The 21,341-nt window shown below is 40.4% G+C and overlaps 1 protein-coding gene across 1 annotated transcript in view; it reads left to right on the plus strand.

The window, feature by feature from the left end:
* The first annotated feature begins 1,052 nt into the window (after positions 1-1,052).
* LOC129731850 (protein naked cuticle homolog) overlaps positions 1,053-21,341 on the plus strand; it is a 92,349-nt gene continuing 72,060 nt past the window's right edge. The window contains exon 1 of the mRNA XM_055692199.1: positions 1,053-2,709. Within this exon, the coding sequence (XP_055548174.1) occupies positions 2,646-2,709 (64 nt within the window). The 5' untranslated portion in view covers positions 1,053-2,645. The remainder of the gene's footprint in view (positions 2,710-21,341) is intronic.

A 21,341-nucleotide genomic window follows, 5' to 3' on the forward strand; every position in this document is an offset into this window, starting at 1 on the left:
GAGCTTTAGATCCGCCTTCTCTCCTATCGATCATTGTTATCAGACAATAATCAATGTTAGTCAACCTTTTGTAGTTTTCGTAAAAACATAAGATTGTTGACAAATGGACTTTTTAAGCTAATAAAATTATATTATTTCATTTAGAAAAAATTACGGCGTATTGTTTTAATTTAGACTTTTTTATGGATTTGCTCTGCTACAAACCTTTTATCACAAAGAGGTAACAGAGAAAGTTAACCAGTTCAATGAATTTATTGATTTTTTTTACAAATTAATGCGTGTGAGTGAATTTTGCAACGTTTTCTCTTGTTTTTTTTTCTCATAGCATACAGTTTATATCAGTTAGAGTAAGATGTAACTCTCATTGAGACGCTATTAAAAACTCAGTACAAATTTCATATTGATAACCTCAATTCACATTTAAAATATCATATCTTTTTGCTACTATTACTAGCCTTTCTGGGTTTGAGAAAGATCCGAGCCCATCAGCTCAATCAACACATTTAGAAATCATAACCAAAGTTTGTACAGTGTATCATTCCGCTTTCCAATTCGTTCCAGACGGCAACTGGCAAGCAGCAGATTTTCACCGCCGGCTCTCGGTCTGCAGCAGGCACACACAAAACAAACATGGAAACTATGCGTAGCGCTTCGGTTCGGTTTCCATCCACCCTCTCCCATTCATGGGCAGGCTACTGTGCTGCTCTGCTCACACAACCACTCTTCCACACGACGTAGCAACAGCAACAAAAATAACAACACCACCGACCGAGCGTGGAAGACACGAGCGCAGCATGACGGTATGACGGATTTCACGTGTCTGCGTACGAACGGAGGGATGCTATGTTGACTCATTCATACATGAGCGACGAACGACGGTACGGCAGCATAGAGTTGCGTAGCAGCAACAGCAACAACAACAGCAGCAGCAGCATAAAATGTTGTTTGTCGTCGTGAAAACTCGGCGCCCATTCCGTCCAAGTGATGGTGTTGCAGATCTCGTTCCTGCCTGCAGCAGCTCCATATAGCGGGGTACGGGGAACGTTCGTGTCGTCGCTCGCCGTCAGTACCAATTCAACTACCCACTTGTTCGGACTGTGCTTGCCGTTAGTGTGCGCGTGTACATTTTCTGTATATTCTTATTTGGATAGAGAAATGTTATTCAATTCCTTGCTCAATTCAAGGATATCAACGACGAAATTGAACAACTTGCATCTTCAACTATTTCCTGAACGGGCGGAGTACAACTAAAACAATCTGTTTGGTTTCGATGCGAGTATTTGCTTCGGAGGTGAAATAATTTGAAGGGATTCGAACTGACTGTGATGAACGGTTGTTAGTGAAGAATTTGAGGCAACTTTCTGTGAATGGGGCGGCAGCCCTAGAAAAGGCAGGACTGGAGGAACAGAAACGGTGTCTTGTTAAATTTGATATACATACTGAACAATAAAGCACCGCCAATTAAACGCGCCTCCATTGGTGTTATGCTTGCACTATTTTGTGTGGAAATTGACAGCTACGTGAACCCGAGGTCTGCACACATCGAGACCATTTTAGTGCTGCGAAGGAGTATGCGAACGTGTGTGTTTACGAAAAAAAACTCTACTCAAGTTCGTGTGTAACGTGGAACGAAGGAACGACGAAGACGACTGTTATTGGCATTGTGTTGTGTACGCGCTGTGGACTGTCGGAAAACGGAGACAACCCAGTGCAAGGAGGTGTCGTGGAGGCAACACAAACAAAAAGTTGTAAAAATTTCTCTGAATTAATAACAGACGCACGGGACCGAGAGGACAGTGTGTGGAAAGGAGCTTGAAACGCGAGGGAAGAATAATATTTGTCGGTGTGTCTTTTTTTTTGTCGGTGCCCGCCTGTACGGATAAGGGGTCAAAATATTTCACTTCTTTCCTGAGCGCGGAGATCTTTTCGGATTGCCTGTCTATACCTCTCGGGGAAGAGGATCGGAACGAAAAATTCTTCATAGACTTCATAGATAGCTATCCACCCGCGCGCTTTCGTCCCACAGGTATCGCGCCCCTCTTCATCACTCTGGTACACCGATAGCGGTCGGAGAAGCACGCGGAGAATCGTAGTAAATAGTTTAAAGAATTCAAAACATACGTCGAAATTTTCGGTGTGTTGTTGAATTTTGTGCGGGGTTTTCTACATTCTACGCATCAAAAGCAGCACGCTAAGGAATGAAACGAAATAAATAATCTTTCGAATAACTTACCTGCCTATTGAAAGAAACGAAAAAGAACGGGAAAATAGGCGAAAGCACAGAGGGAGAGAAAGAGAGAAAAAATAGTTGCGTCGGCCTGCGTGCGTAGCTCGAGGCGAAAAATGGTGTGTTTTGATGAAATAAATGTGTCGGTGAAAAATGGAGGAAATGTGGGGAAAATTGAGTGAATCTTGGCATTGAAGAGATCACACTTTTTTGGCCGGAAAAAAGTATGAAGCCAACATTAATGATGATCACCCGTTAGTGGCTGGCGCATAAAAGAGCAGTAGTTTCGGGTAATTGTGTTGATTTGTGCGCGTTCGAAAAATTCCGAGCAGAAGCGAGAAAAAAAAACAACGCAAAAAAGTATCCATTGGCTGGCTGATAAGTCGTCGGCCCAACGCAGCAGACACAAAAGACGATCATGGCCGGGAACATCGTCAAATGGTGGAAGCATAAAATTCTCGGCGGATATAAGCAGTTTACAGGTAGGTTGGCTTGATTTTAGCGAAGGTTGAGGCGGGTTTGTACACTTAGTTTGAGATTGCTTAAAGACCGCGACCTAAATAATAAGATTTAGGAATTAGTGTGACAATGGTTACGTAGTTATTCATTTCGCTAAACGTATACCAAGCGTAATCATAATTAAATTAAAATTTCTAAAGAGGTACTGGAAACATACTTGAATGAAGTACGTTCTAATATTAAAAACTTCAAAAACATGAAAGCACAAGGAGATGATAAGATTTTCTATATCCTCATCAGAAGTTTTGTTTCGGCCTACTTTTTGTACCATTTCGTCGAGTCAATAGTTATTATTGTTGTTACAGAATAACAATGAATTCTTGGTCGATTTACCGTCAGATCTTATTATAGAAAATTTAGAAGCGCTTTAAGGTTTTACAATCTGCCTGTGGTTATGAGGTTATGTAATATGAACAATTTGTTAAAACGACGCGCATGTATTAAGTAGATGAAAGTCAGGAGGATGAAGGTAACAAAGTTATGCCATTACCCGAATTTTATAAAACAAATACTTGAGATCAGAAGAACTACAACGCTTCAGAACTAAAAATTTAGTAATATTCGTTGCCATGCTTACAGCACTAAATCGATTTTTTATCGTTACTTAAAGCTCCTCTTTAGAGAAAAAATCATTCTTACTCAGTATTTTTCAACTACAAATTTCATAGTGAAAATTCACCCTGACTTTTTAGTTTTTCTAGATGATTTATTTGCCATACCCAGTAACAAAACCGCCATGAAAACTTTCAGGTCAATCGGACTTCTGGAAGTCGTGCCTCAAAGCGGTGGAAGCACAAATTTCTCGGCGGAAAAGTTTCACTTTTTAGCCTAATGAAAAAAGGCAGACTCATGAAATTGTTTAAATTGATCATTTAAGCCAAACGTCATGGGAGTGCATAAAACTTCAAAATATGTTATTGCGATTACATCAGATGTCAACCTTTTTATATATTTCTAAGATTTTTGGCATCAGGATAGCACGACTTTCCAAAGCTTGATTGCAAAGGCTGATTTAAAATTTTAGACCTTTGCCAGGAACTTGTAATACAAAAGTCCTAACGACGATAACGACCACCCGAAATCAATTGCTAGATTTATTTTGGTTAACATATTCTACTTAATCGCTGCCGTCGTTGTTTACCATGGGAAACAAGATGTGTAGTATCAGCACTTCATTCGAACGAAGGAATGTTGGAAAAGCATATTATGCATCGAATGTCTCTCGGTCTATGGGAATGGAATTTTGTGACTATATAAGGGTCTGGAAAAGGGGCTGCTGCACTAATAAGCTGAAATTTTGCATGGGGATTTCTTTAGAGAAGACGAAACATCAAACATAATTCAAAAAATCTTGCGGTATCGGTTATCCGGATTAATTCTTTTTCTGTTGTTTCTAATTCTTATTTTAAGTTTTTTCAAGGATAGAAAACTTTTCAGAAGTGTTTGTTACCATTTCTGTACCTTCCGGCATGTTTGGGACATGGCCGAGTAAAGTGAAATCAATCATTGTCTAATTAATTTATTTCGCTTCTCAAGACTTCACCTCATTTTCCCGTAGAAATGCATCATATAAGTAAAATAAATGTTTCCGATACTCCGGGTAATCGAGTCCGACCTGTATTGTTCTCGAATTAACCAGTGACTGAGCTGCGCAATAATTTATTTGTACAGCACGTGCGATGCACGGTAAGCGGTATCACTAAAAATAGAAGGAAAACACTTATCTTACGTTGTTATCTGCTGTTCTCTCTTCAATTTTCTCCCGACCTATTTAACATACACTTGAGCGAAATCATTATTATGTACAGTAACAAAACCACGTATTTAAAACTGGAGGAGACAGGTGCTTGACCAAAAGACCACGAAATGTAGGAGTATAACAACTGATTAAAATTTGACCACGTGGTTTAGGAAACGGCTTAATTTCTTTCTTTACCAACCTTTGGTCACTATTTCTCTCGATTCTTGGCCACTGTTTGGTTACTTTTTCCATCAACTCGCTCACTAAAATATCTATTTCTGACATCGTTGACCGCCACCAGGCCTGTTACTAAAGTTAGATACACTTAATCCACTTGCAAGAAACCAGTGCCTCGTAAGCCGAAGTGTCTCAAATTCTCCAAATCAACCGTGAACAGCGTGCTGAAACCATTCATTGACACTCTAGCGCTGGATTGCGCTGATCACAGCAACCGCAGATGTGAAACGATTGACAAGCAGCTACGATTGAAAGTCTGCAGAGCAGTTCGAACGAACCCTAGGATCACCCTGCGTGATTTGACTAAGAAGTTCTCGGCACCGTACATTGTTCGACGAATCTGTCGGCGTGAAGGCCTGTGGTCACGTCACGCCAGAAAACACTCCAACAGGACCCTCAAGCAGAATCTCGTTGCATAACGCCGCACTAGGATGCTATATGAGAAAGTCTTGATTAAATTCGACGGCTGCAGTTTGATGTACGAGACATATGTAAAATATGTAAAAAAAAACGCGGTTTTTATCGCCAGATCAACCATGAATGGCCAAGTGTTCAAGGAACAGTGCCTTCGGAAGCGGATTTAGCCGTTCATCCAATGACGGTTCGGTGAAGCTCTTGCCTGACTTGGCCAGTTGCCACTACAGCCAGGAAGTCATGGATTGGTGCAAGGAGAATGGAATTGATATCATCGAAAAAGCTATCAACCCACCAAATCGCCCAGATTTTCGTTCAATTGAACAATATTGGGCGATAATCAAGAGCAAGTATAATAATAAATTTGCTGCAAAATGATATCTCAAGTTTTTTTTCTACGTGTTTATTGACGAAAATATGCCACATTTTGGGCAACCAAGTTTTAGATAGATCAAGCTTTCTATAGAAGTGTAAATAAAAACCTATAAACGGGGACAAAAATTTTCCCTTTTTAAATGCTTATAAGTCAGTTTGTTTTCAACCGATTTCCTTCATTCTTGCAGTAATCGATTGGAAAATAATACACGCATCTATTGTTATTCGATTAGACGAACTATTGTACTATTGAAAATTATCAAACCTTGTTAAAACGAGAGTTAAGTCCTCTGATTGGTCGCTTGCTGGTTTTCCCCAAAAAGGTCGACAAAATAGTATGCCTAACTCGCTGGAAATGCACTCTCTGGGCTAGAAAAGAGCCTGCTTCTGGAAAACTAATTACATTCTTTTGGTAGTTGGTGGGGCGGATGGACGGTCCTATATTAGCAGTAGCATATCGAATTGCGCCAGTATCAGCTGGCCTTCCGAATGTGCTTTCGGCTTAAACAAATCACTTGCCGGCTGCTTACATATCTCAGCAGCAGCGCGGTAGCAGCAATCGTTTCGATTTTCCGGTTTATGGCTTCCGCCTTCTTCCCCGTGATGAAGCTTTGCCTTATTTTGGCGACAACACAAGCAAGCATTCTGTGCTGGATCCTGACAATCAAAATCTGCCACGACCGTCTAATTTACTAGATGTGAAAACAGTATTTTCAGTGTGTGTTGCCAGTGTGCTTGATTCCCCCACTGTCGGGGCAGCACAAAGGTTGCGATCAGTATCATATTCAATTTTGAACAAAAAATTGCCCTTCTTATGGCAACTAAACAAGTAATTTGTAACTTACCTAGAAAGGACTTTCGAACGATTTCTTCAGAAAAAAAGGAAAATAATCAAGCTCTGGCTTGCACACGCCATTTCAAAAACATTGCATTCATTGAATCCTTCTCTTGCAACCAATCAATTCAACTCGGAAAGTTAGAACCAGGTAGAGCCAAAAACTGAAAACAATGTTTCTCACAAAATGTCCCCTTTCGGTCAGCTTGAAAAAGTAATCAACTTGAGTTCTCTGACACGCTAATCTGTAACAGTTGGCCTTTTGTTTGTCCTTTTCTGTTCGCAGCATTTTTTCAATAGTTTCCGTGCTACACAAAAGATCTGATAACAATGGTTGGGTAGAAGATGCTGAAGTTAGTCAGTTTGCAGGACACAATTAGATTGCCTCACATTTTTACTCTAAAAAATTGGATCAGTAATCTACTTACGAGAATTCTCATTGACTAGAGCACAAAAAATATGATGCACCGAATTTCACTAAGCATCAAAAGAGCCCTCTGACTAAGCAATATATGCCACAGCATTACTTCCTCTATCTCCTACACACAACAACACTCAACAATTTCGAGTTGTGTACTGCGGTGCATATTCGAGAACGGAACCACAAAGTAAAAATCATAAAGCAGAAGCGCGATGATGGCGGCGGCGGCGTCGGTGTCGGCAATAAGAAACAAAACTTGGTCTCCTGGTAGAGATTTTCTTCTCTTCGTTCGTTTTTAACGGCAATCGAGCACACTTTTGTCTCGAAAGCGAGTGAAATGAAAACTGCCGCGATAGTTTGTGTGGGTTTGGGGGGAAGAGTCACGGGTTGGATGCAAGACGTCCTCATCCGTGCAGAGCAAGACTTTTCAACATGGAACGAGGCACTTACCTCAGTACTGTACTCGGGGCAGCAGGGTACCGCACGGCACGGGTAGCGTTTGCCTCTTGGCAGTAAGGTTGATTCTTGCGATGGCATACCGGCCAACTGCTACTGGTAGCTTGAAGATTACGGTGCAATTTGGTGCAGGTTTACCACGAGAAACATAATCGGCGCTGCCCTAATTAACTTTGGAAGAAAACGAGGGTTGGTTCTTGGCCTATGAATACGCAATCTTGTTTTATGAGCTTTTCCTATAAGCTTACAAATCACTGTCTCTATAAAAGTAATAGGACCGTAATTATACGCAGTAATAAACATTCCAACAGAATGCAAATCTGTACCTGTGAATTCTAAAAATCTTCAAGCCCTTTTTTTCTAATAAGCTTTTGTACGAAACGAATTCATAATAACAAGGTTTTCTTTACGAATCCAAAACTGATCCAGATGTTATAAATTTCTGATATCAATTTCAATAGGTTATATCTTAGTATCCTTTTATCAGAATGAGCAGTTCGATTGATTTCAAACAGCCTGAAATTCCGTTCTGATCGGAATTCATTGAAGAGTCCACTATAAGAAGGCGGTGACGAATGAATAAATGACAAACTCTTGAATACTGGATTCACTTCTGGTTGGATTTTGGAACGAACGTTTCGGATCTTGTCCGGTCCGATGTCGAACTGAAGTACTTAAAACTCTGGGAGCAGAGGAAGAAACTATCGCACAAAACTTAAGCTGAATTGATTGTAAACATAACAGAATAAAATCGCTCTGACAGTTTGATTGAAATTAGAGCAGTGTGGCCACAATACTATTTTTTTTTTTTGATGATGCTTGATTGCTGATACATGATTTGTATGGAAAATGTTTCCAATTTTGGTAAAAAGGAATCCAAAAAGGCCATTCCGAATTAATACTAATTTCTTCTATTCTGAACAACTGAAAAGCGTGTGTCCTGCAAAAAGTAGTGTAGATTTGAACCTCTTCCGAACTACCCTAGCGAATGCATTGCCTAGATCCACACACGTGCGTGAACTCCACCGGAATCCCGACGACTATCACTTTAATTAGGAACGGTACGAAGTTTTCTTCTTCGTTTTCCCCCCTAGAGGTTATTACCCTGGCCAGACGGGGCTAAATCGGCCGTCATTCCCCGGCAAACCGCCGCCGCCATTGCCGTCACCGTGTATCAGAGAAGTGGCCGGCCTTCGCCTTGTATGGTTGTGTTGATTGGACGTCACGCACTCTTTCTCTGTCTCTCGCCGCTTTCTCTCCCTCTACCGTGCGTCCCTGCTTGGCGTGGATCTTTTCGACCAAAATTGGTTTGGTTGGTTGGTATTTAATAATGCCTTCCATAGGCGGGAAAGGTTGCCGCTACCGCGGATTCGGTTGAGCGTTTCCTTCACACTTCAAATTCAGGCTGATGAGTTTGGCCTCCACGGTAAAAATGCGACAGCCATGGCTAATCCGGGCAGAATTGAACCCAGTGTGTCGAATTTCGGACGGTGTGGCTGCGAGGCACAGCGAATTTCTCTGACAAGTTGGTTTACCAGCTCTCGGCACTAGAGCGTGGAAAAAGGGGGAAATTCGAACGAAATTGTCTGCGCGAATGAGGTTCTCGGGGAATGCCCAATTGCGTAAAATCGATACTGCATGCGCTCGTAATTAGCCATTGTTGAATAACTCGCTCGCAACGGTATCCATTTAATGTTCTGGATCTGTAACAATTGGATTCTTTTATTTGTTGCGCTGCTTCCGCAGCTCATCAGTTAATTATCCTAGCTAATCATTCATCTCGAGCGGACGACTTGGCAAGCCAACTGGCGAACGCATGCCGAAGGAAATCACCGTCCCAATGAGCAAAAGCCACATGATTCCGTTTTCATTCACGGCTTCGAGCCAGGACTGGACCCGGGATGGGGAGATCAAGCTACGCTTGGAGTTCTCGAATGACGAATCCGGCACTGTGTAAAATTGGGCAGCTTCACGTGAGGCTTGCATCAAGAAGAACTGAAAAGCTATCGTGGAGGGTGAATACGGGCAGATTATACACGGTGCCAACAATAACAACAACAGCAGCAGTAACAACAATATCAGTAATAAGAACCTCGTCGGTCCAAAGAAAAGAATTAATGATTCTACGAAACCATTTATATGACCGCGCACGGCACCGACCGGGGTCTCATCCGGCAAAGGTTTTATTTTATTTTATCTTGCGGGCCGGCCGCGTGCACAACAACACATGTGCGCTCGTGGTACCGCGCGGAGGGCCCTTGGCGGCGGATCTTTGAAAAGCGAAACATCGAATAAGACGGATGTCTGATGATTTGACAGTTATGGAGGGATGCTGCCTACCCCCTTCGAAGTCGTCATTCCCGTATCGTTGTCAATCATGGAAAGCGGCGGCGGTGGGTAGTGGGGCGGCGACGTCGGTGACGGTGAATAGCTGTGCAATCATCATCGGATCGGAAGGACGGACGGACGACTGTGTTGACGAACATGTGCGGATCCGCTGCACGCCTCTGACTTTACCCTACCCCTGCGGATCTCGGCCGACACCGGGACAGGACAATGAGACCGGTGGGAGTTCAGAATACCATCAGCAGATGCGCCTATGGGATGACAACGGGCGGTAAAATACAACACAGAGAGATGCTCATCAAATGCATTTGCCTTGCACACTGAGCTGCACTGGTCGGAACGGAAGAGATGCGATACTGACAGAAGACATCAACGATTTATGCGGACGGTTTCTGTGATTCATTCTGAGCAGACCGGGCGTACCGCAGCCGCCGTCCGTTAGAGTTGGTTTGGTTGACGACGACAACGACGACGAAGGCACAGGCAGCGCGTGGTGGCGGGCTGTGTGGACACGTTATATTGCATTATTGTCGGATCCTTTCCGATTGGCATTCGGTTGGTTGGCTGAAATTGCAATTTTTTCGCTGCAAAGTCACGTACCAGCGAGTGCAAGGTTTTTTCGGTTCCTGCTTTTCTCCGATGCGGTGCACCTTCTGTACACACTCACAATTTGATTTTATTCGTAAATTTGAAAAATGAACCATTTTTGTTTTTCGAGTAGAGAAATCTGTCGAAACTTAAATGCTGAATTTTTAGTTTCAACAAAATTGACCAATTTTGTTGAAATTATTTCATGAATTCGTTCAAAAAGAAAAATTAGCCTTATTTATCAACAACACAAACATCCGCTCTTTATAAAATGTATCATGTATATTATAGTACCTCACAAGATAAAACTCAAGAATAAAAAAGTTTCTTTCGATCGCGTAGTGGTGTTTTATCTCCAACGCTTCCTCACCCCGCGTTCACTTTTCGATCGAGCCGAGTTACATCATGAATGACATAATACTAACCCACGGCACTTTTTGATAACTGATGAACGCACATTAACTGCAGGTTTGTTTGTCTTATTATCGCCGTTTACTTTGAGCCTAGCGAGAGGATTAAGTTAATATATGAATAAAAATACATATATAACTCTATGTGTAAGTAAACAACAACACACAACAAGTTCAAAGGCACAATTCGTGAAAAAAAATCACGCCATTCGCGTAGAACTTAGCGTAGAAGTTACTTCGCAATCGTTGCGGGAATTTTGACAGCTGTTTGTTGTTTGGTTCATTTTCAACTCCTTTCACACTTTGTAAAGTGAACTAATACAATGCGTGCTGGGAAGCTAAGAGATCATTATGATATCTGTACCATATGTGGAATAAATTAGTGATCATCAGGTCCTACTAGCTGCAACATTTTCGAAATGTTTTTTCCCAATCCGGCTCTCAATTGTGACTATAATTTTACCATTTGAAGACGTCAATTTATGCAATTGTAATGATATTCACGGTGTTTTGTAATGTAAAATATCAATAAATATAATTTTCGTTTTAATTTTTGAATAATATTTTATTTATATTTTCAAGAACCACAGTAATAATTCAGGATATATTATAAAGATGCGTCAAAAATCGGGAGTTTATATGTCCAATACGAAAAACTATGAACTTTTTTACATGTTTGTGGAACAAAAACTTAAAGCTATTAATGCAGTATTTTCATATTGTAGATGCTTGTTAAGGTGAAACCACAAACGGCTGAGCAAAAAAATTCGAAGTGGTGGCTCGACACTTCGAAGTTTTTTGCTTCATGACGCATTAACTGTTACCGAGTCTTGTGCTTTTGAAAATTCGAAGTAGTGACTCGAAGTCGGCCATTCGTGGATTCAATACCGTTTGGCATTAACAAAATCTATCTATCTATTTTATTTATTCTATCTATTTATATAAAAGACAAGTTTTTAGTAACTAGTGGGACGCCAAGAAACAGTAAGTTGATGCTCAACGCTATCTAAAAATTGCCATTTTTAGTTGTAAAACTTAACATAAACAAATGTTCGAATACTTGTTATATTGATATTTTTAAGGTCGATACTATGCTCGGAGCACCCTCCCAGCTGGTCTCGAGGTACGATGCTGGCCTAACAAACCAGTTGTAGGTTCGAGTCTCGGCTCGGGTGAGACTGTTAGTGTTAGTAGGATCGTAGCGCTGGCCTCGCAATTGTCCTGTACACTTAACAGTTGGCTGCGAAGTCTGTGTATAATAAACAGAAGGTCGAGTTCCGAATCGGAATGTAGCACCAAGGCTTTGCTTTGCTTACTATGCTCGGAAACTGAAAATTGGCGTACGATGCCACTTTGATCTTTCAGTTTAGTCTCTCAGATTTCAATGGCGCTTTGTAGGTATAGATATCTCCCTACCTATAAGCACTTTGCATAACCAAACAACTATCCCTTAGCTTTGGAAAGGGCCTAACTTTCTCATTTCATTACAAGTTTTCGGAGCTTGATTTGGGATCAGTTTCTATTTTGGATTTTTCTAACCTTTAGAAGCACTTTTCGGAAATTTTGAGCCTAATTTGAATCATTTCTTTTATTGTTCTTTCTGGCCCTTAGAAGCACTTTTTGGCGATTCTGAGCCTAATTCGGGATCACTTTCTATTTTGATTATTAGCAACACTTTTCGGCGATTCTGAGCTCCATTTGGATCATTTTCTGATTTGGCCTTTTCTGGCCTTTAGAAGAACTTTTCGTCTTTTGATGCATTTTTCGGTGATTCTGAGCTCAATTTAGGATTGTCTTGGCCTTTTCTATCTTTAGAAACGCTTTTCGACGATTCTGAGCCTAATTTGGTATCATTTTGTATTTTGGCCTTTTCTGGTCTTGAGGATTATTTTTCGGTGATTCTGGGATTTTTCGCTGATTTGGGATCATTTTCTATGTTGGCCTTTTTTGGTCTTTAAAAGCACTGTTGGAATCATTTTCTATTTTGGTCTTTTTTTGGTCTTAAGGATCACTTTTCGGCAATTCTATGCCTAATTTAAGATCATTTCCTATTTTGGCCTTTACAAGCACTTTTCGACGACTCTGAGCTCCATTTGGGATCATTTTCTGATCTGGCCTTTTCTGGCCTTTAGAAGCACTTTATGTCAATTCTAAGCCTAATATGGGATCATTTAATATTCTCGCCTTTTCTGGCCTTTAGAAGCCCTTTGCGGCGATTCTATGCTCAATTAGCGATTATTTTCTATTTTGGCCTTTTTTGGCCTCAAGAAGCTCTTTTCGGCGATTGTGAGCCCAATTTGAGATCATTTTTTATTTTGGCCTTTTTCGGCCTTAAAGAGCACTATTCGGCGATTCTGAGTCTAATTTGAAATCATTTTCTACTTTGACCTATTCTGGTCTTAAAGGTAACTTTTCGGCGATTCTAAGGCTGATTTGATATAATTTTCTATGTTGGCCTTTTCTGGTCTTCAGAAGCACTTTTCGGCGGTTTTGAGCTTAATTTAACATAATTTTCTATTTTGATTTTTTCTGCTTTTAGAAGCCTTTTTGACGATTCTGAGCCTAATATAGGATCATTTTCTATTCTAGCCTTTTCTGACCTTTAGATGTACATTTTGACTATTCTGTGCTCAGTTTGGTATTATTTTCTATTCTGTTTTTTTTTTCTGGCCTTTCGAAGCACTCTTCGGCGATTCTGAGCCTAATATCCGTGACTCAGGATTACGGATTATTATTCATATTGGCCTGTAGAAGCCCTTTTCGGCGATTCTGAGCTGATATTTTGGCCCTCAATTTAGGATTATTTTTTATTTCGGTTTTGAGGCCTTTAGAAGCATTTTCTGGTAAATCTGACCTTTTTTATAATGGACTCATCACTGCGACCTAAAAACATTGAGCTTTTGTGATATCGCCCGGCTGTTTTCCGCGCTTTTACTATTAGTAATATCACAATTGAGAGTAAGTGACATGATAATTATAATTCATGCTTGTGTGTATGCCGTTTCACCCCTCCCGTTTTGCGCTTACTACTCGAGCCTCGCTCTGCCTTCGGCCAATATTATCGCCAATTACAATTCCCTGGAAATGTTTAACCGAATTTCGCTTTGGCTAGTTTTTTTGTAAGCGGGACCTATTTTTGTAAAGAGGTATTTGTCGTAGTTTTGTAATATTCAACGAGAATGAAGGATTAGTCCCACACTGAATTCTACAAAAAGTGGGACATTTTCGTTTGAAAAAAAACAAGCTGCTCTAATAGTTACTGTTCAGGGAAAATTTAGTTCTCGACTGTAAACTATTTTAACGGGCAATAGAAGTAGTAGCAAGAAATTGAACAGTAGCTGGTATTAAAATCTTTAAAATAATTGACTGGTTTCATGGATCAAAAATCACCAACCCATTAGATTGAAAACAATTTGATTCCCCGTCAGTCAATTCATTTCAACAAGGCTGATTCTGCTCTGGCATCTCGCTATACAACTTTCTACACAATATGATAGCAGAGTAAGAACTATGCTTGAATATAGTATCGACCTGAATGAAAAGTGCACAATGAACAAGAATGATCAAGATTTTTTTTTCTTTTACAACTCATGCCCAGCAATAAACAATGAATAATACCTCAAGTTCACGTGCAGGTTGCGCAGTACTCTTCGAAAATGATTTGAAGTGTCAAGCTCTGCATATTATCAATATGTGATGAAATATCGGGCTACTTCGGTATCGGTTCTCTTCGGCAGATTTGGCATTAGACTGCTGAAGCAGTTCAATACGCTCAACAAAGTTTTCAACACGTTCTGTTTGCCGTGGTGCTTTTAATTATTAGTTTGATGAATTGTATAGATGATATTTTTCGAGCAAGTGCAGTATTAAATCTCGGTAAAAACCTTAAGTTAGGGTTTCATATTACTTTTCGCTGAACCCAACAATAAAAGTAAACTGCCTTTTTATTGACTAGTAGTGCTTGTTGAACACAGCCTGAGTGTATGAACTTAAAAGTTTTAACGTGCAGTTTTCACAAGAATAAAATAAATCTAGGTACTTATTCTAGTGAGATAATCGTTATGCAAAAACCAAGTTGCTTCCGTCCAGATAGAAAACCGCCTCAAAAAATCACCTAGATTTCCTAAATCTATAGCTCCCCTTGCATCATTCGCTTATTTCCATTGACGGCAACCTTTTGCTCGCCAAATCGGAGAAATATCTTCTACTACCGACCAACACGCATTTCGATCTCACTTCGCATTTCTAACAACGATCCGTCAAAGCAAAAGAAAACGGCAAGGCGAAAAACATTAATAAGCTTGGTCGATCTTCATGTCGTAGGCTCAGGCTGACGAAATGTATATAAGCCAAACCAGTTAGGGTACCTACCTTCGGAAACAAAACAAAAACAACGAACGTACTTTCAAAGCGTAGTGACAGAAAGCGGCAATGAATAAAATGTTCTGCAGTTGTTTCTCGAGCATCCGGAGATATTTTGTGTAGCGGAGCTTTATCAATAATACTGTAGTAGTACAATCGGATTGTTCTCTCGAACCGACCTAGGGTTTCCTATTTGGAGCTACGAGAATAGTCTCAATTGAATTTCCCTAGGTATGTAATACACATTGTGCAGCGATCTATTATCCCTCCGCTGACTGTATGTAGAGGAGATCTTAGGCAGGTCATTCTCCTCCCATCCCAGCTCGGAAATCAACCTCTTCTATACGTACGGCAAAACGGGAAAAAAGGTTTCGCTCTCGTGCTTTGCGGTGCCGGTTGTAGCCGTAGTCATAGTTGTCTTGATGGGCCGAAATGCTTTTGTCGGCTCAACATATTAAGACCCCGACCATGAGGACGAACGATAAAGCGAAGGAAGCGAGAATGATCATCTTCCTCTTGGTTGTCGGAGTTTTCGTGAGTTTTTTTTTTCTGTTGCCTCTGCCTGTCCGTCTGTTGTTATATTGCTTCGCTTTTGCGTTGTGCTGAACTGCCCTACTTTCCGTATTTTCATGCAAAGAAAAGCCATGAAATTGTTGTTAAAAGTTACTGTACCCAAAATGAGCCTTATCAATCGATGATCCTGATTGGGGATAAGAACAGTAGATGTTACAACATACCTACGAACGAAACTTGTTTGACTATAGGCGCTCGCAATACTGTCATCAGACTTAGGAGAATTTTTGGAAAAAATAAATGCAATTTACCCTCCCATCTCTTTACAGAATTCGCCTGTTAGAGTAAGCACGCGTAATTTCAACCGAAAAAAAGGGTAGCACCGAAAATAATTGAAATTGATCGGGCCAATTTTTCAGAAATTCTCGATTTGGATTTGATATTCAAAATCCCTCCTTAACATCATACACTGACGCTTACGATTGACCAAAAACACCAGACCAGAATGTCAGAACACGACAACAAAAAAGTAACAACTTTATTGTAACATTGTAACTCAAACTAATTGGTTCAGGGAATTGTGGAAAATAAATGTAAGAAGCTATAATTATAGTGTAGAACAACAATAAGACGGCTGGTGTACTGGTCGTACAAGTTCAGGACCTCATCACATCGCGCAGAAAGAGTCTCTCCCTTCCTGCCGATGATGTACGAAGGCTGCAACGCCCCAGTGTTAGTATCGGTACACCTCGGGCGCATCGCGGTACGGAAGGGCGGTTGGGACCCAGCACATCGCCATCGTTTTCGGACACACGAAAGCCGTCCCGAATCGGTCCAAAAGGTCGACCGCGACCATAAACACGTACATTCCGCACTACGGACTTGACCGGCGGCTGCGGCTTGCTGTGGCCACGGAGAGGGAAAAAAACCGAAACATTTCACAAAAGGTGTTATAACTCCTGCCTCTATAATCATCATCATTATCATCCAGCATGATCATTCATCCTCTGCTCGCATGTGCTGCTGCTGTTGCTGCTGCTGCGACTGCCAAAAGATACCTTACTGAAAGGAACAGTAGATTTTGCCGCTTTTTGCGTTTGCTTTCGAGCGAAAGATGTTGTGAGCGTTTATGTCTATGCGTGTGTGTGTGGTGATGGTGTGCTTTTCGGGTTTGCACTTTTTCCGAATTGCTTTTCATCCTACATGACAGCCGCCTGTGCTGGAAAATTTATTCAAAATACGGTTCGAATCTCAGAAAGTTCGGGGCTGCGTCGAGAGCGTAGAAATCCGGGCTATCACAAGGGTGCAGGGCAAATGTAGTAAACAAATTTAAGTTAGATGCTTCTGGTTGCAGCGAAGGTCGGAAATTTTTGGACATAGGCGCGCAATTGATGAGAGTTGCTAAAATTTAACACAAACTAAACTGAAACTGAATTGATACTGAGCTAAGCTAAAACTAAAACTACACTAACTAAACTGTAACTGAGCTAATACTAAGCTGAAACTGCACGAAAACACTGAAAATAAATTGACCCGAAACTGACTTGAAACATCACTGAAACTGACCTGCAACTGAAGTAAAACTGAAATGAAGCTGAATCGGCTCGAAACTTGTCCTCAAACTGAACTGGAAACTATCTGACCCTGAACTGAAACTGAAATAAAACTAAACTTGAACTGAATTGAAACTAGATTGAGTCAAAACCTAGTTTAACTGCAACTAAGCTGAAACTGAGCTCAAACTAAACATAAAATGAACTAGAACTGAAGAGAAATTGACCTGAAACTGACTGACTCAACTGAAACTGGCCTTCAACTGAGGTGGAACTGAACTACAATTGAATCGAATCTGAAATTGACCTAAAATTGAACTGAAGACGAACTGAAACTGAACTCAAACTAGACTAAAAATGTACTAAATTAAAATTGAACATAAATAAAACTAAAACTGAATTGATACTAAGCTGAGCTCAAACTAAAACTGCATTGTAACTAAACTGAAACTGAACTAGAACTAATGTGAAATTGATCTGAAACTGATTTGAAGCACAACTGAAACTGGCCTGCAACTGAAGCTAAACTAAACTATAATTGAATCGACTCTGAAATTGTCCTGTACCTGAACCGGGAACGAACTGAGCCTGAACTGAAACTGGAATGAAACTAAACTGAGTTGAAAATTGAACTGAAACTGCACTGCGACTAAACTGAAACTGAACTAGAACTGAAAATTCATTGATCTGAAACTGTCTTGAAACTCAATTGAAACTGGCTTGCAACTATAGTGAAACTGAATTAAAATTGAATCGACTCTGAAATTTACCTGAAACTGAACTAAAAACGAACTTAAACTGAAATAAAAGTAAACTGAGATGAAACTAAAACTGAAAGTGCACTGCAACTAAACTGAAACTGAACTAAAACTGATGAGAAACTTACCCGAAACTGATTTGAAACTTAACCGAACTAAAACTAACTAAAACTTAACTAAAATTGAATCGACTTTAAACTGAACTGAAAATGACCTGAATTTAAACAGAAACTGAACTGAAACTGAATTGAAACTAGACTGAGGCAAAACCTAAACTGAAACTAAACCTCAGCCAAACTGAAAATGAGCTAAAACTAAGCTGATATTGAATCAAATATGAAGAGAAGTTGGTCTTAAACTGACTTGAAACTTAACCGGAACTGTCCTGCAACACAAGTGAAACTGAACTAAAATTGAATCGACACTGAAATTGAACTGTAAACGTACAGAAACTAAACTAAAACTGTACTGATGAACATAAACTAAACACAAACTGAACTCCAACTAAACTCAGGCTGAACTAGATCTAAGCTGAATTTGAATTGAAACTGAAATAAATTATAGCTGTTTTGAAACTGCCGCTAAACTGCTGAACTGAAACTAGACTGAAGCTGGATGGCAACTGAACAGGAACTAATCCGAAAATAAACTGGAACATAGCTAAAACTCAGCTGAAACGGGTCTAAAACTGATGTGATATTTACCTAAAACTGATTTAGAACTTAACTGAGCTAAAGTTGAATCAATTTTAAACTAAACTGAAAATGAGCTAAATCTAATCTCAAATGGAAATGGAACTGAAACTAAATTATGGCTGAACTTAAGCTGACGCTGAACTACTGAACAGAAACCAGACCGAAGCCGAATAAAAGTTGGACAGAAGCTAATTCGAAATTTAACTGAAATTGTACTAAACTGAGATTCCAAGTCTTTATAGTTTGTTGAAATGATTTATCTTAAAGTATTACCAGAAGCGTGAACTAAAACTCAACTATCACTGAATTAAAACTGAACTGAAACTAAGTTAAAACCAAATTGAAAGTGAATTAAAACTAAGTTAAGATAAAACTGTAACTAAACTAAGGCTAAGCTGAAATGGTACTAAAAGTAACATGAAACTGACGAGAAAGTGACTTGAAACTCAATTGAAACTGGCTTGTAACTTATGTGAAAATGAACAAAAATTTAATCAATTCTGAAACTGACCTGAAACTGAAACTGAACTAAACTGAGATCGCAAGAAAATCTGCGATTTTGGTTTCGATTTTGACAATTCCACAGTCTACATAGTTTACTGAGATGAATTACAAAACTTAACCCTAAGTAAAGGATTTCGATTTTTTCGCATGCATTTGCATATCTTACAGTGATGGCATAAACTTATACAAAGTTGACCTAAATCTTTTTTCCAGATTTGAATCTAACTTGAATCTGCTTCCTCACAAGAGTTTGAGTTTTTTGCACCGCACACTTTGATCGATTGAGTTCAAATGCATTCAATGCATGCAGTGCACGATGTATTCAACGATGCAGGCGATGTGATTTGTTTCAAGATCGAATTTTTGCTTTCAAAGGAAAATACAACAAACTATTGCAGTAGACACGTTGCGAATTTCATCGCAATTCGATTTTTTCTCAGTTGTTGTTGTGCAGGATTCAAACTCAAATTTAACTCAAGTGTACTGCACTGTTAGTAGGGTTTATGTGTAACTGAGAATAAATGTGCAAGCAAGGTTTAAAACTCACTTGGATATGAATGCAAAGTCACACGGCCTACTCTGATATCTGGCATTGAGGCGCACGAAAAAAAAATTTCTTATGACGGAATTGACGCTGATAGTGTTGAACTAGAAGAAGAAAGTAGTGAAGTAAATTCAACTGAGATGTATTGGCTTCTAATCAAATCAATTGGTATGGTAAATGTTGGATTTTATAACCAGTGCCACGAATTGAACGAGTTCTAATCGTTCATGTACAACACAAACAACATGTTACTCAGTATACTAGCTTTCGAAAAACTAACATCTAACCTTTCTTCTCGGGATCCGATTCTAAAAACAAAACCTGACCTTCGGTAGCTAGCAGTTGGTTTATTATTTAGAGAATGTCTGTCTATTGGACCATCCCACATCGGCTTCATGCAGAATGTAACAAATTTCATTAAACTCGCTCGTTGCATCCACTTCCCGCTTTTTTTTTTGTTTGTCATACACTTCAGCAAAAAAAAATCCTCAGATCAGCGCCGGTCGGTAATAAAAGGTATGCTTTTATGAACCCAACCAAGCAAGTCGCCGCTTGTGCGTTAAATTAAATTAAAAAAGGCGATCCAGTATCCCGACCCGACAAAGTATGCATGGACCGTGCAAAAGCGTGGGCCCGACTGCGGATGACGATGGCACGACACGGCAGGAGGATCATTTTTTTAATTAGTAGAATTGCTATGATCGGTCGGTCTTTTGGCGTTTGACTGGTTATTGTTAACCGAGACGTGGCGGATAGCGCCTTTATGATTCCGGCTGCGAACCGACGCAGACGGTTCCCACCGTCACATCCCCATACCGGCAAGTACATAACACAGACATCAACTGTCGACGTGAGCGGCACGTAAGATTACGATCGACCGTTTTAATTGCGGCCTTCTCACACATGTGTGTTGGTCGTCCGCAGCTGGAGGAAAATGCTTTTCAATTTAACTGGTGCGCGCGGTACGGCGCGATCGTGATCTTGTCTCGACAACAAACTCACGGGTCTATCTCACGATCTTTGTGTGGTTTCAGAACCGCTGATTGCCTCACTGAGTAACGACTGGACGGACGCGGCTTAATTTGGTCTCTTGAAAAAACATATCTCTAGCGACTCACAGCAGCAGTAGCAGCGCGTTTCGCAAAGCTTCCTAGAATGTTAGACTTTATCGCCGATCCCATCAACCCAGAAGCAAAACACACGCATCGTACTGCTAGCCCAGTGAAACAAAACGACCAAATCCCACTTGAATGGCTTGCTCTCATAATATTATTCAACCATTATTTCATTTGTCGAAACTCAATTTGGAACCGATGCCGTCTTCATAAAAATAACCTCAAAACGTGTACACTTGAGAAGCACATATGCCGGATAGGGAGAGAAGTACATTGATCTCGGAAAAATGCGAAGTAATGGTTTGGGGCGGCTGGGAGCGAGCGTGCGGCACTACAGACCGACCGACCGGCCGCCGACCGTTCTCTCGAAAGTCTCGAAAGTGCGGGAAAGCGAATATCTTTTGATGTTATTTTCTTCGCTCTGATCGACGCGGCGCTCCGTTCACGTGCGGGACTGCCACAGACGATTCAACGGGGGAACCTCCGTAGTCCGTAACACCTATGGGTGAAAAAAGAAAAATAAAAAGGCCATTTCGTTATGAATTTCAACATTTTCAGGAAGACAAAAGCACTTGGCAACGCACAGGTGGTTTACATCACGTACCTACCAGGCTCGGATTGTTTATTTTTCCTGCAGTTCTACTTATTTACTCCTTCCGCTCGGTCGGTCGGTTGATTGTTGTGAACTAGAATTCGCGCAACGAAGATGGGTGTACTTCTTCAGTTAT

This window comes from Wyeomyia smithii, chromosome 3 (genome assembly GCF_029784165.1).
Source record: "Wyeomyia smithii strain HCP4-BCI-WySm-NY-G18 chromosome 3, ASM2978416v1, whole genome shotgun sequence".
NCBI classification, from domain to species: Eukaryota; Metazoa; Arthropoda; class Insecta; order Diptera; family Culicidae; genus Wyeomyia; species Wyeomyia smithii.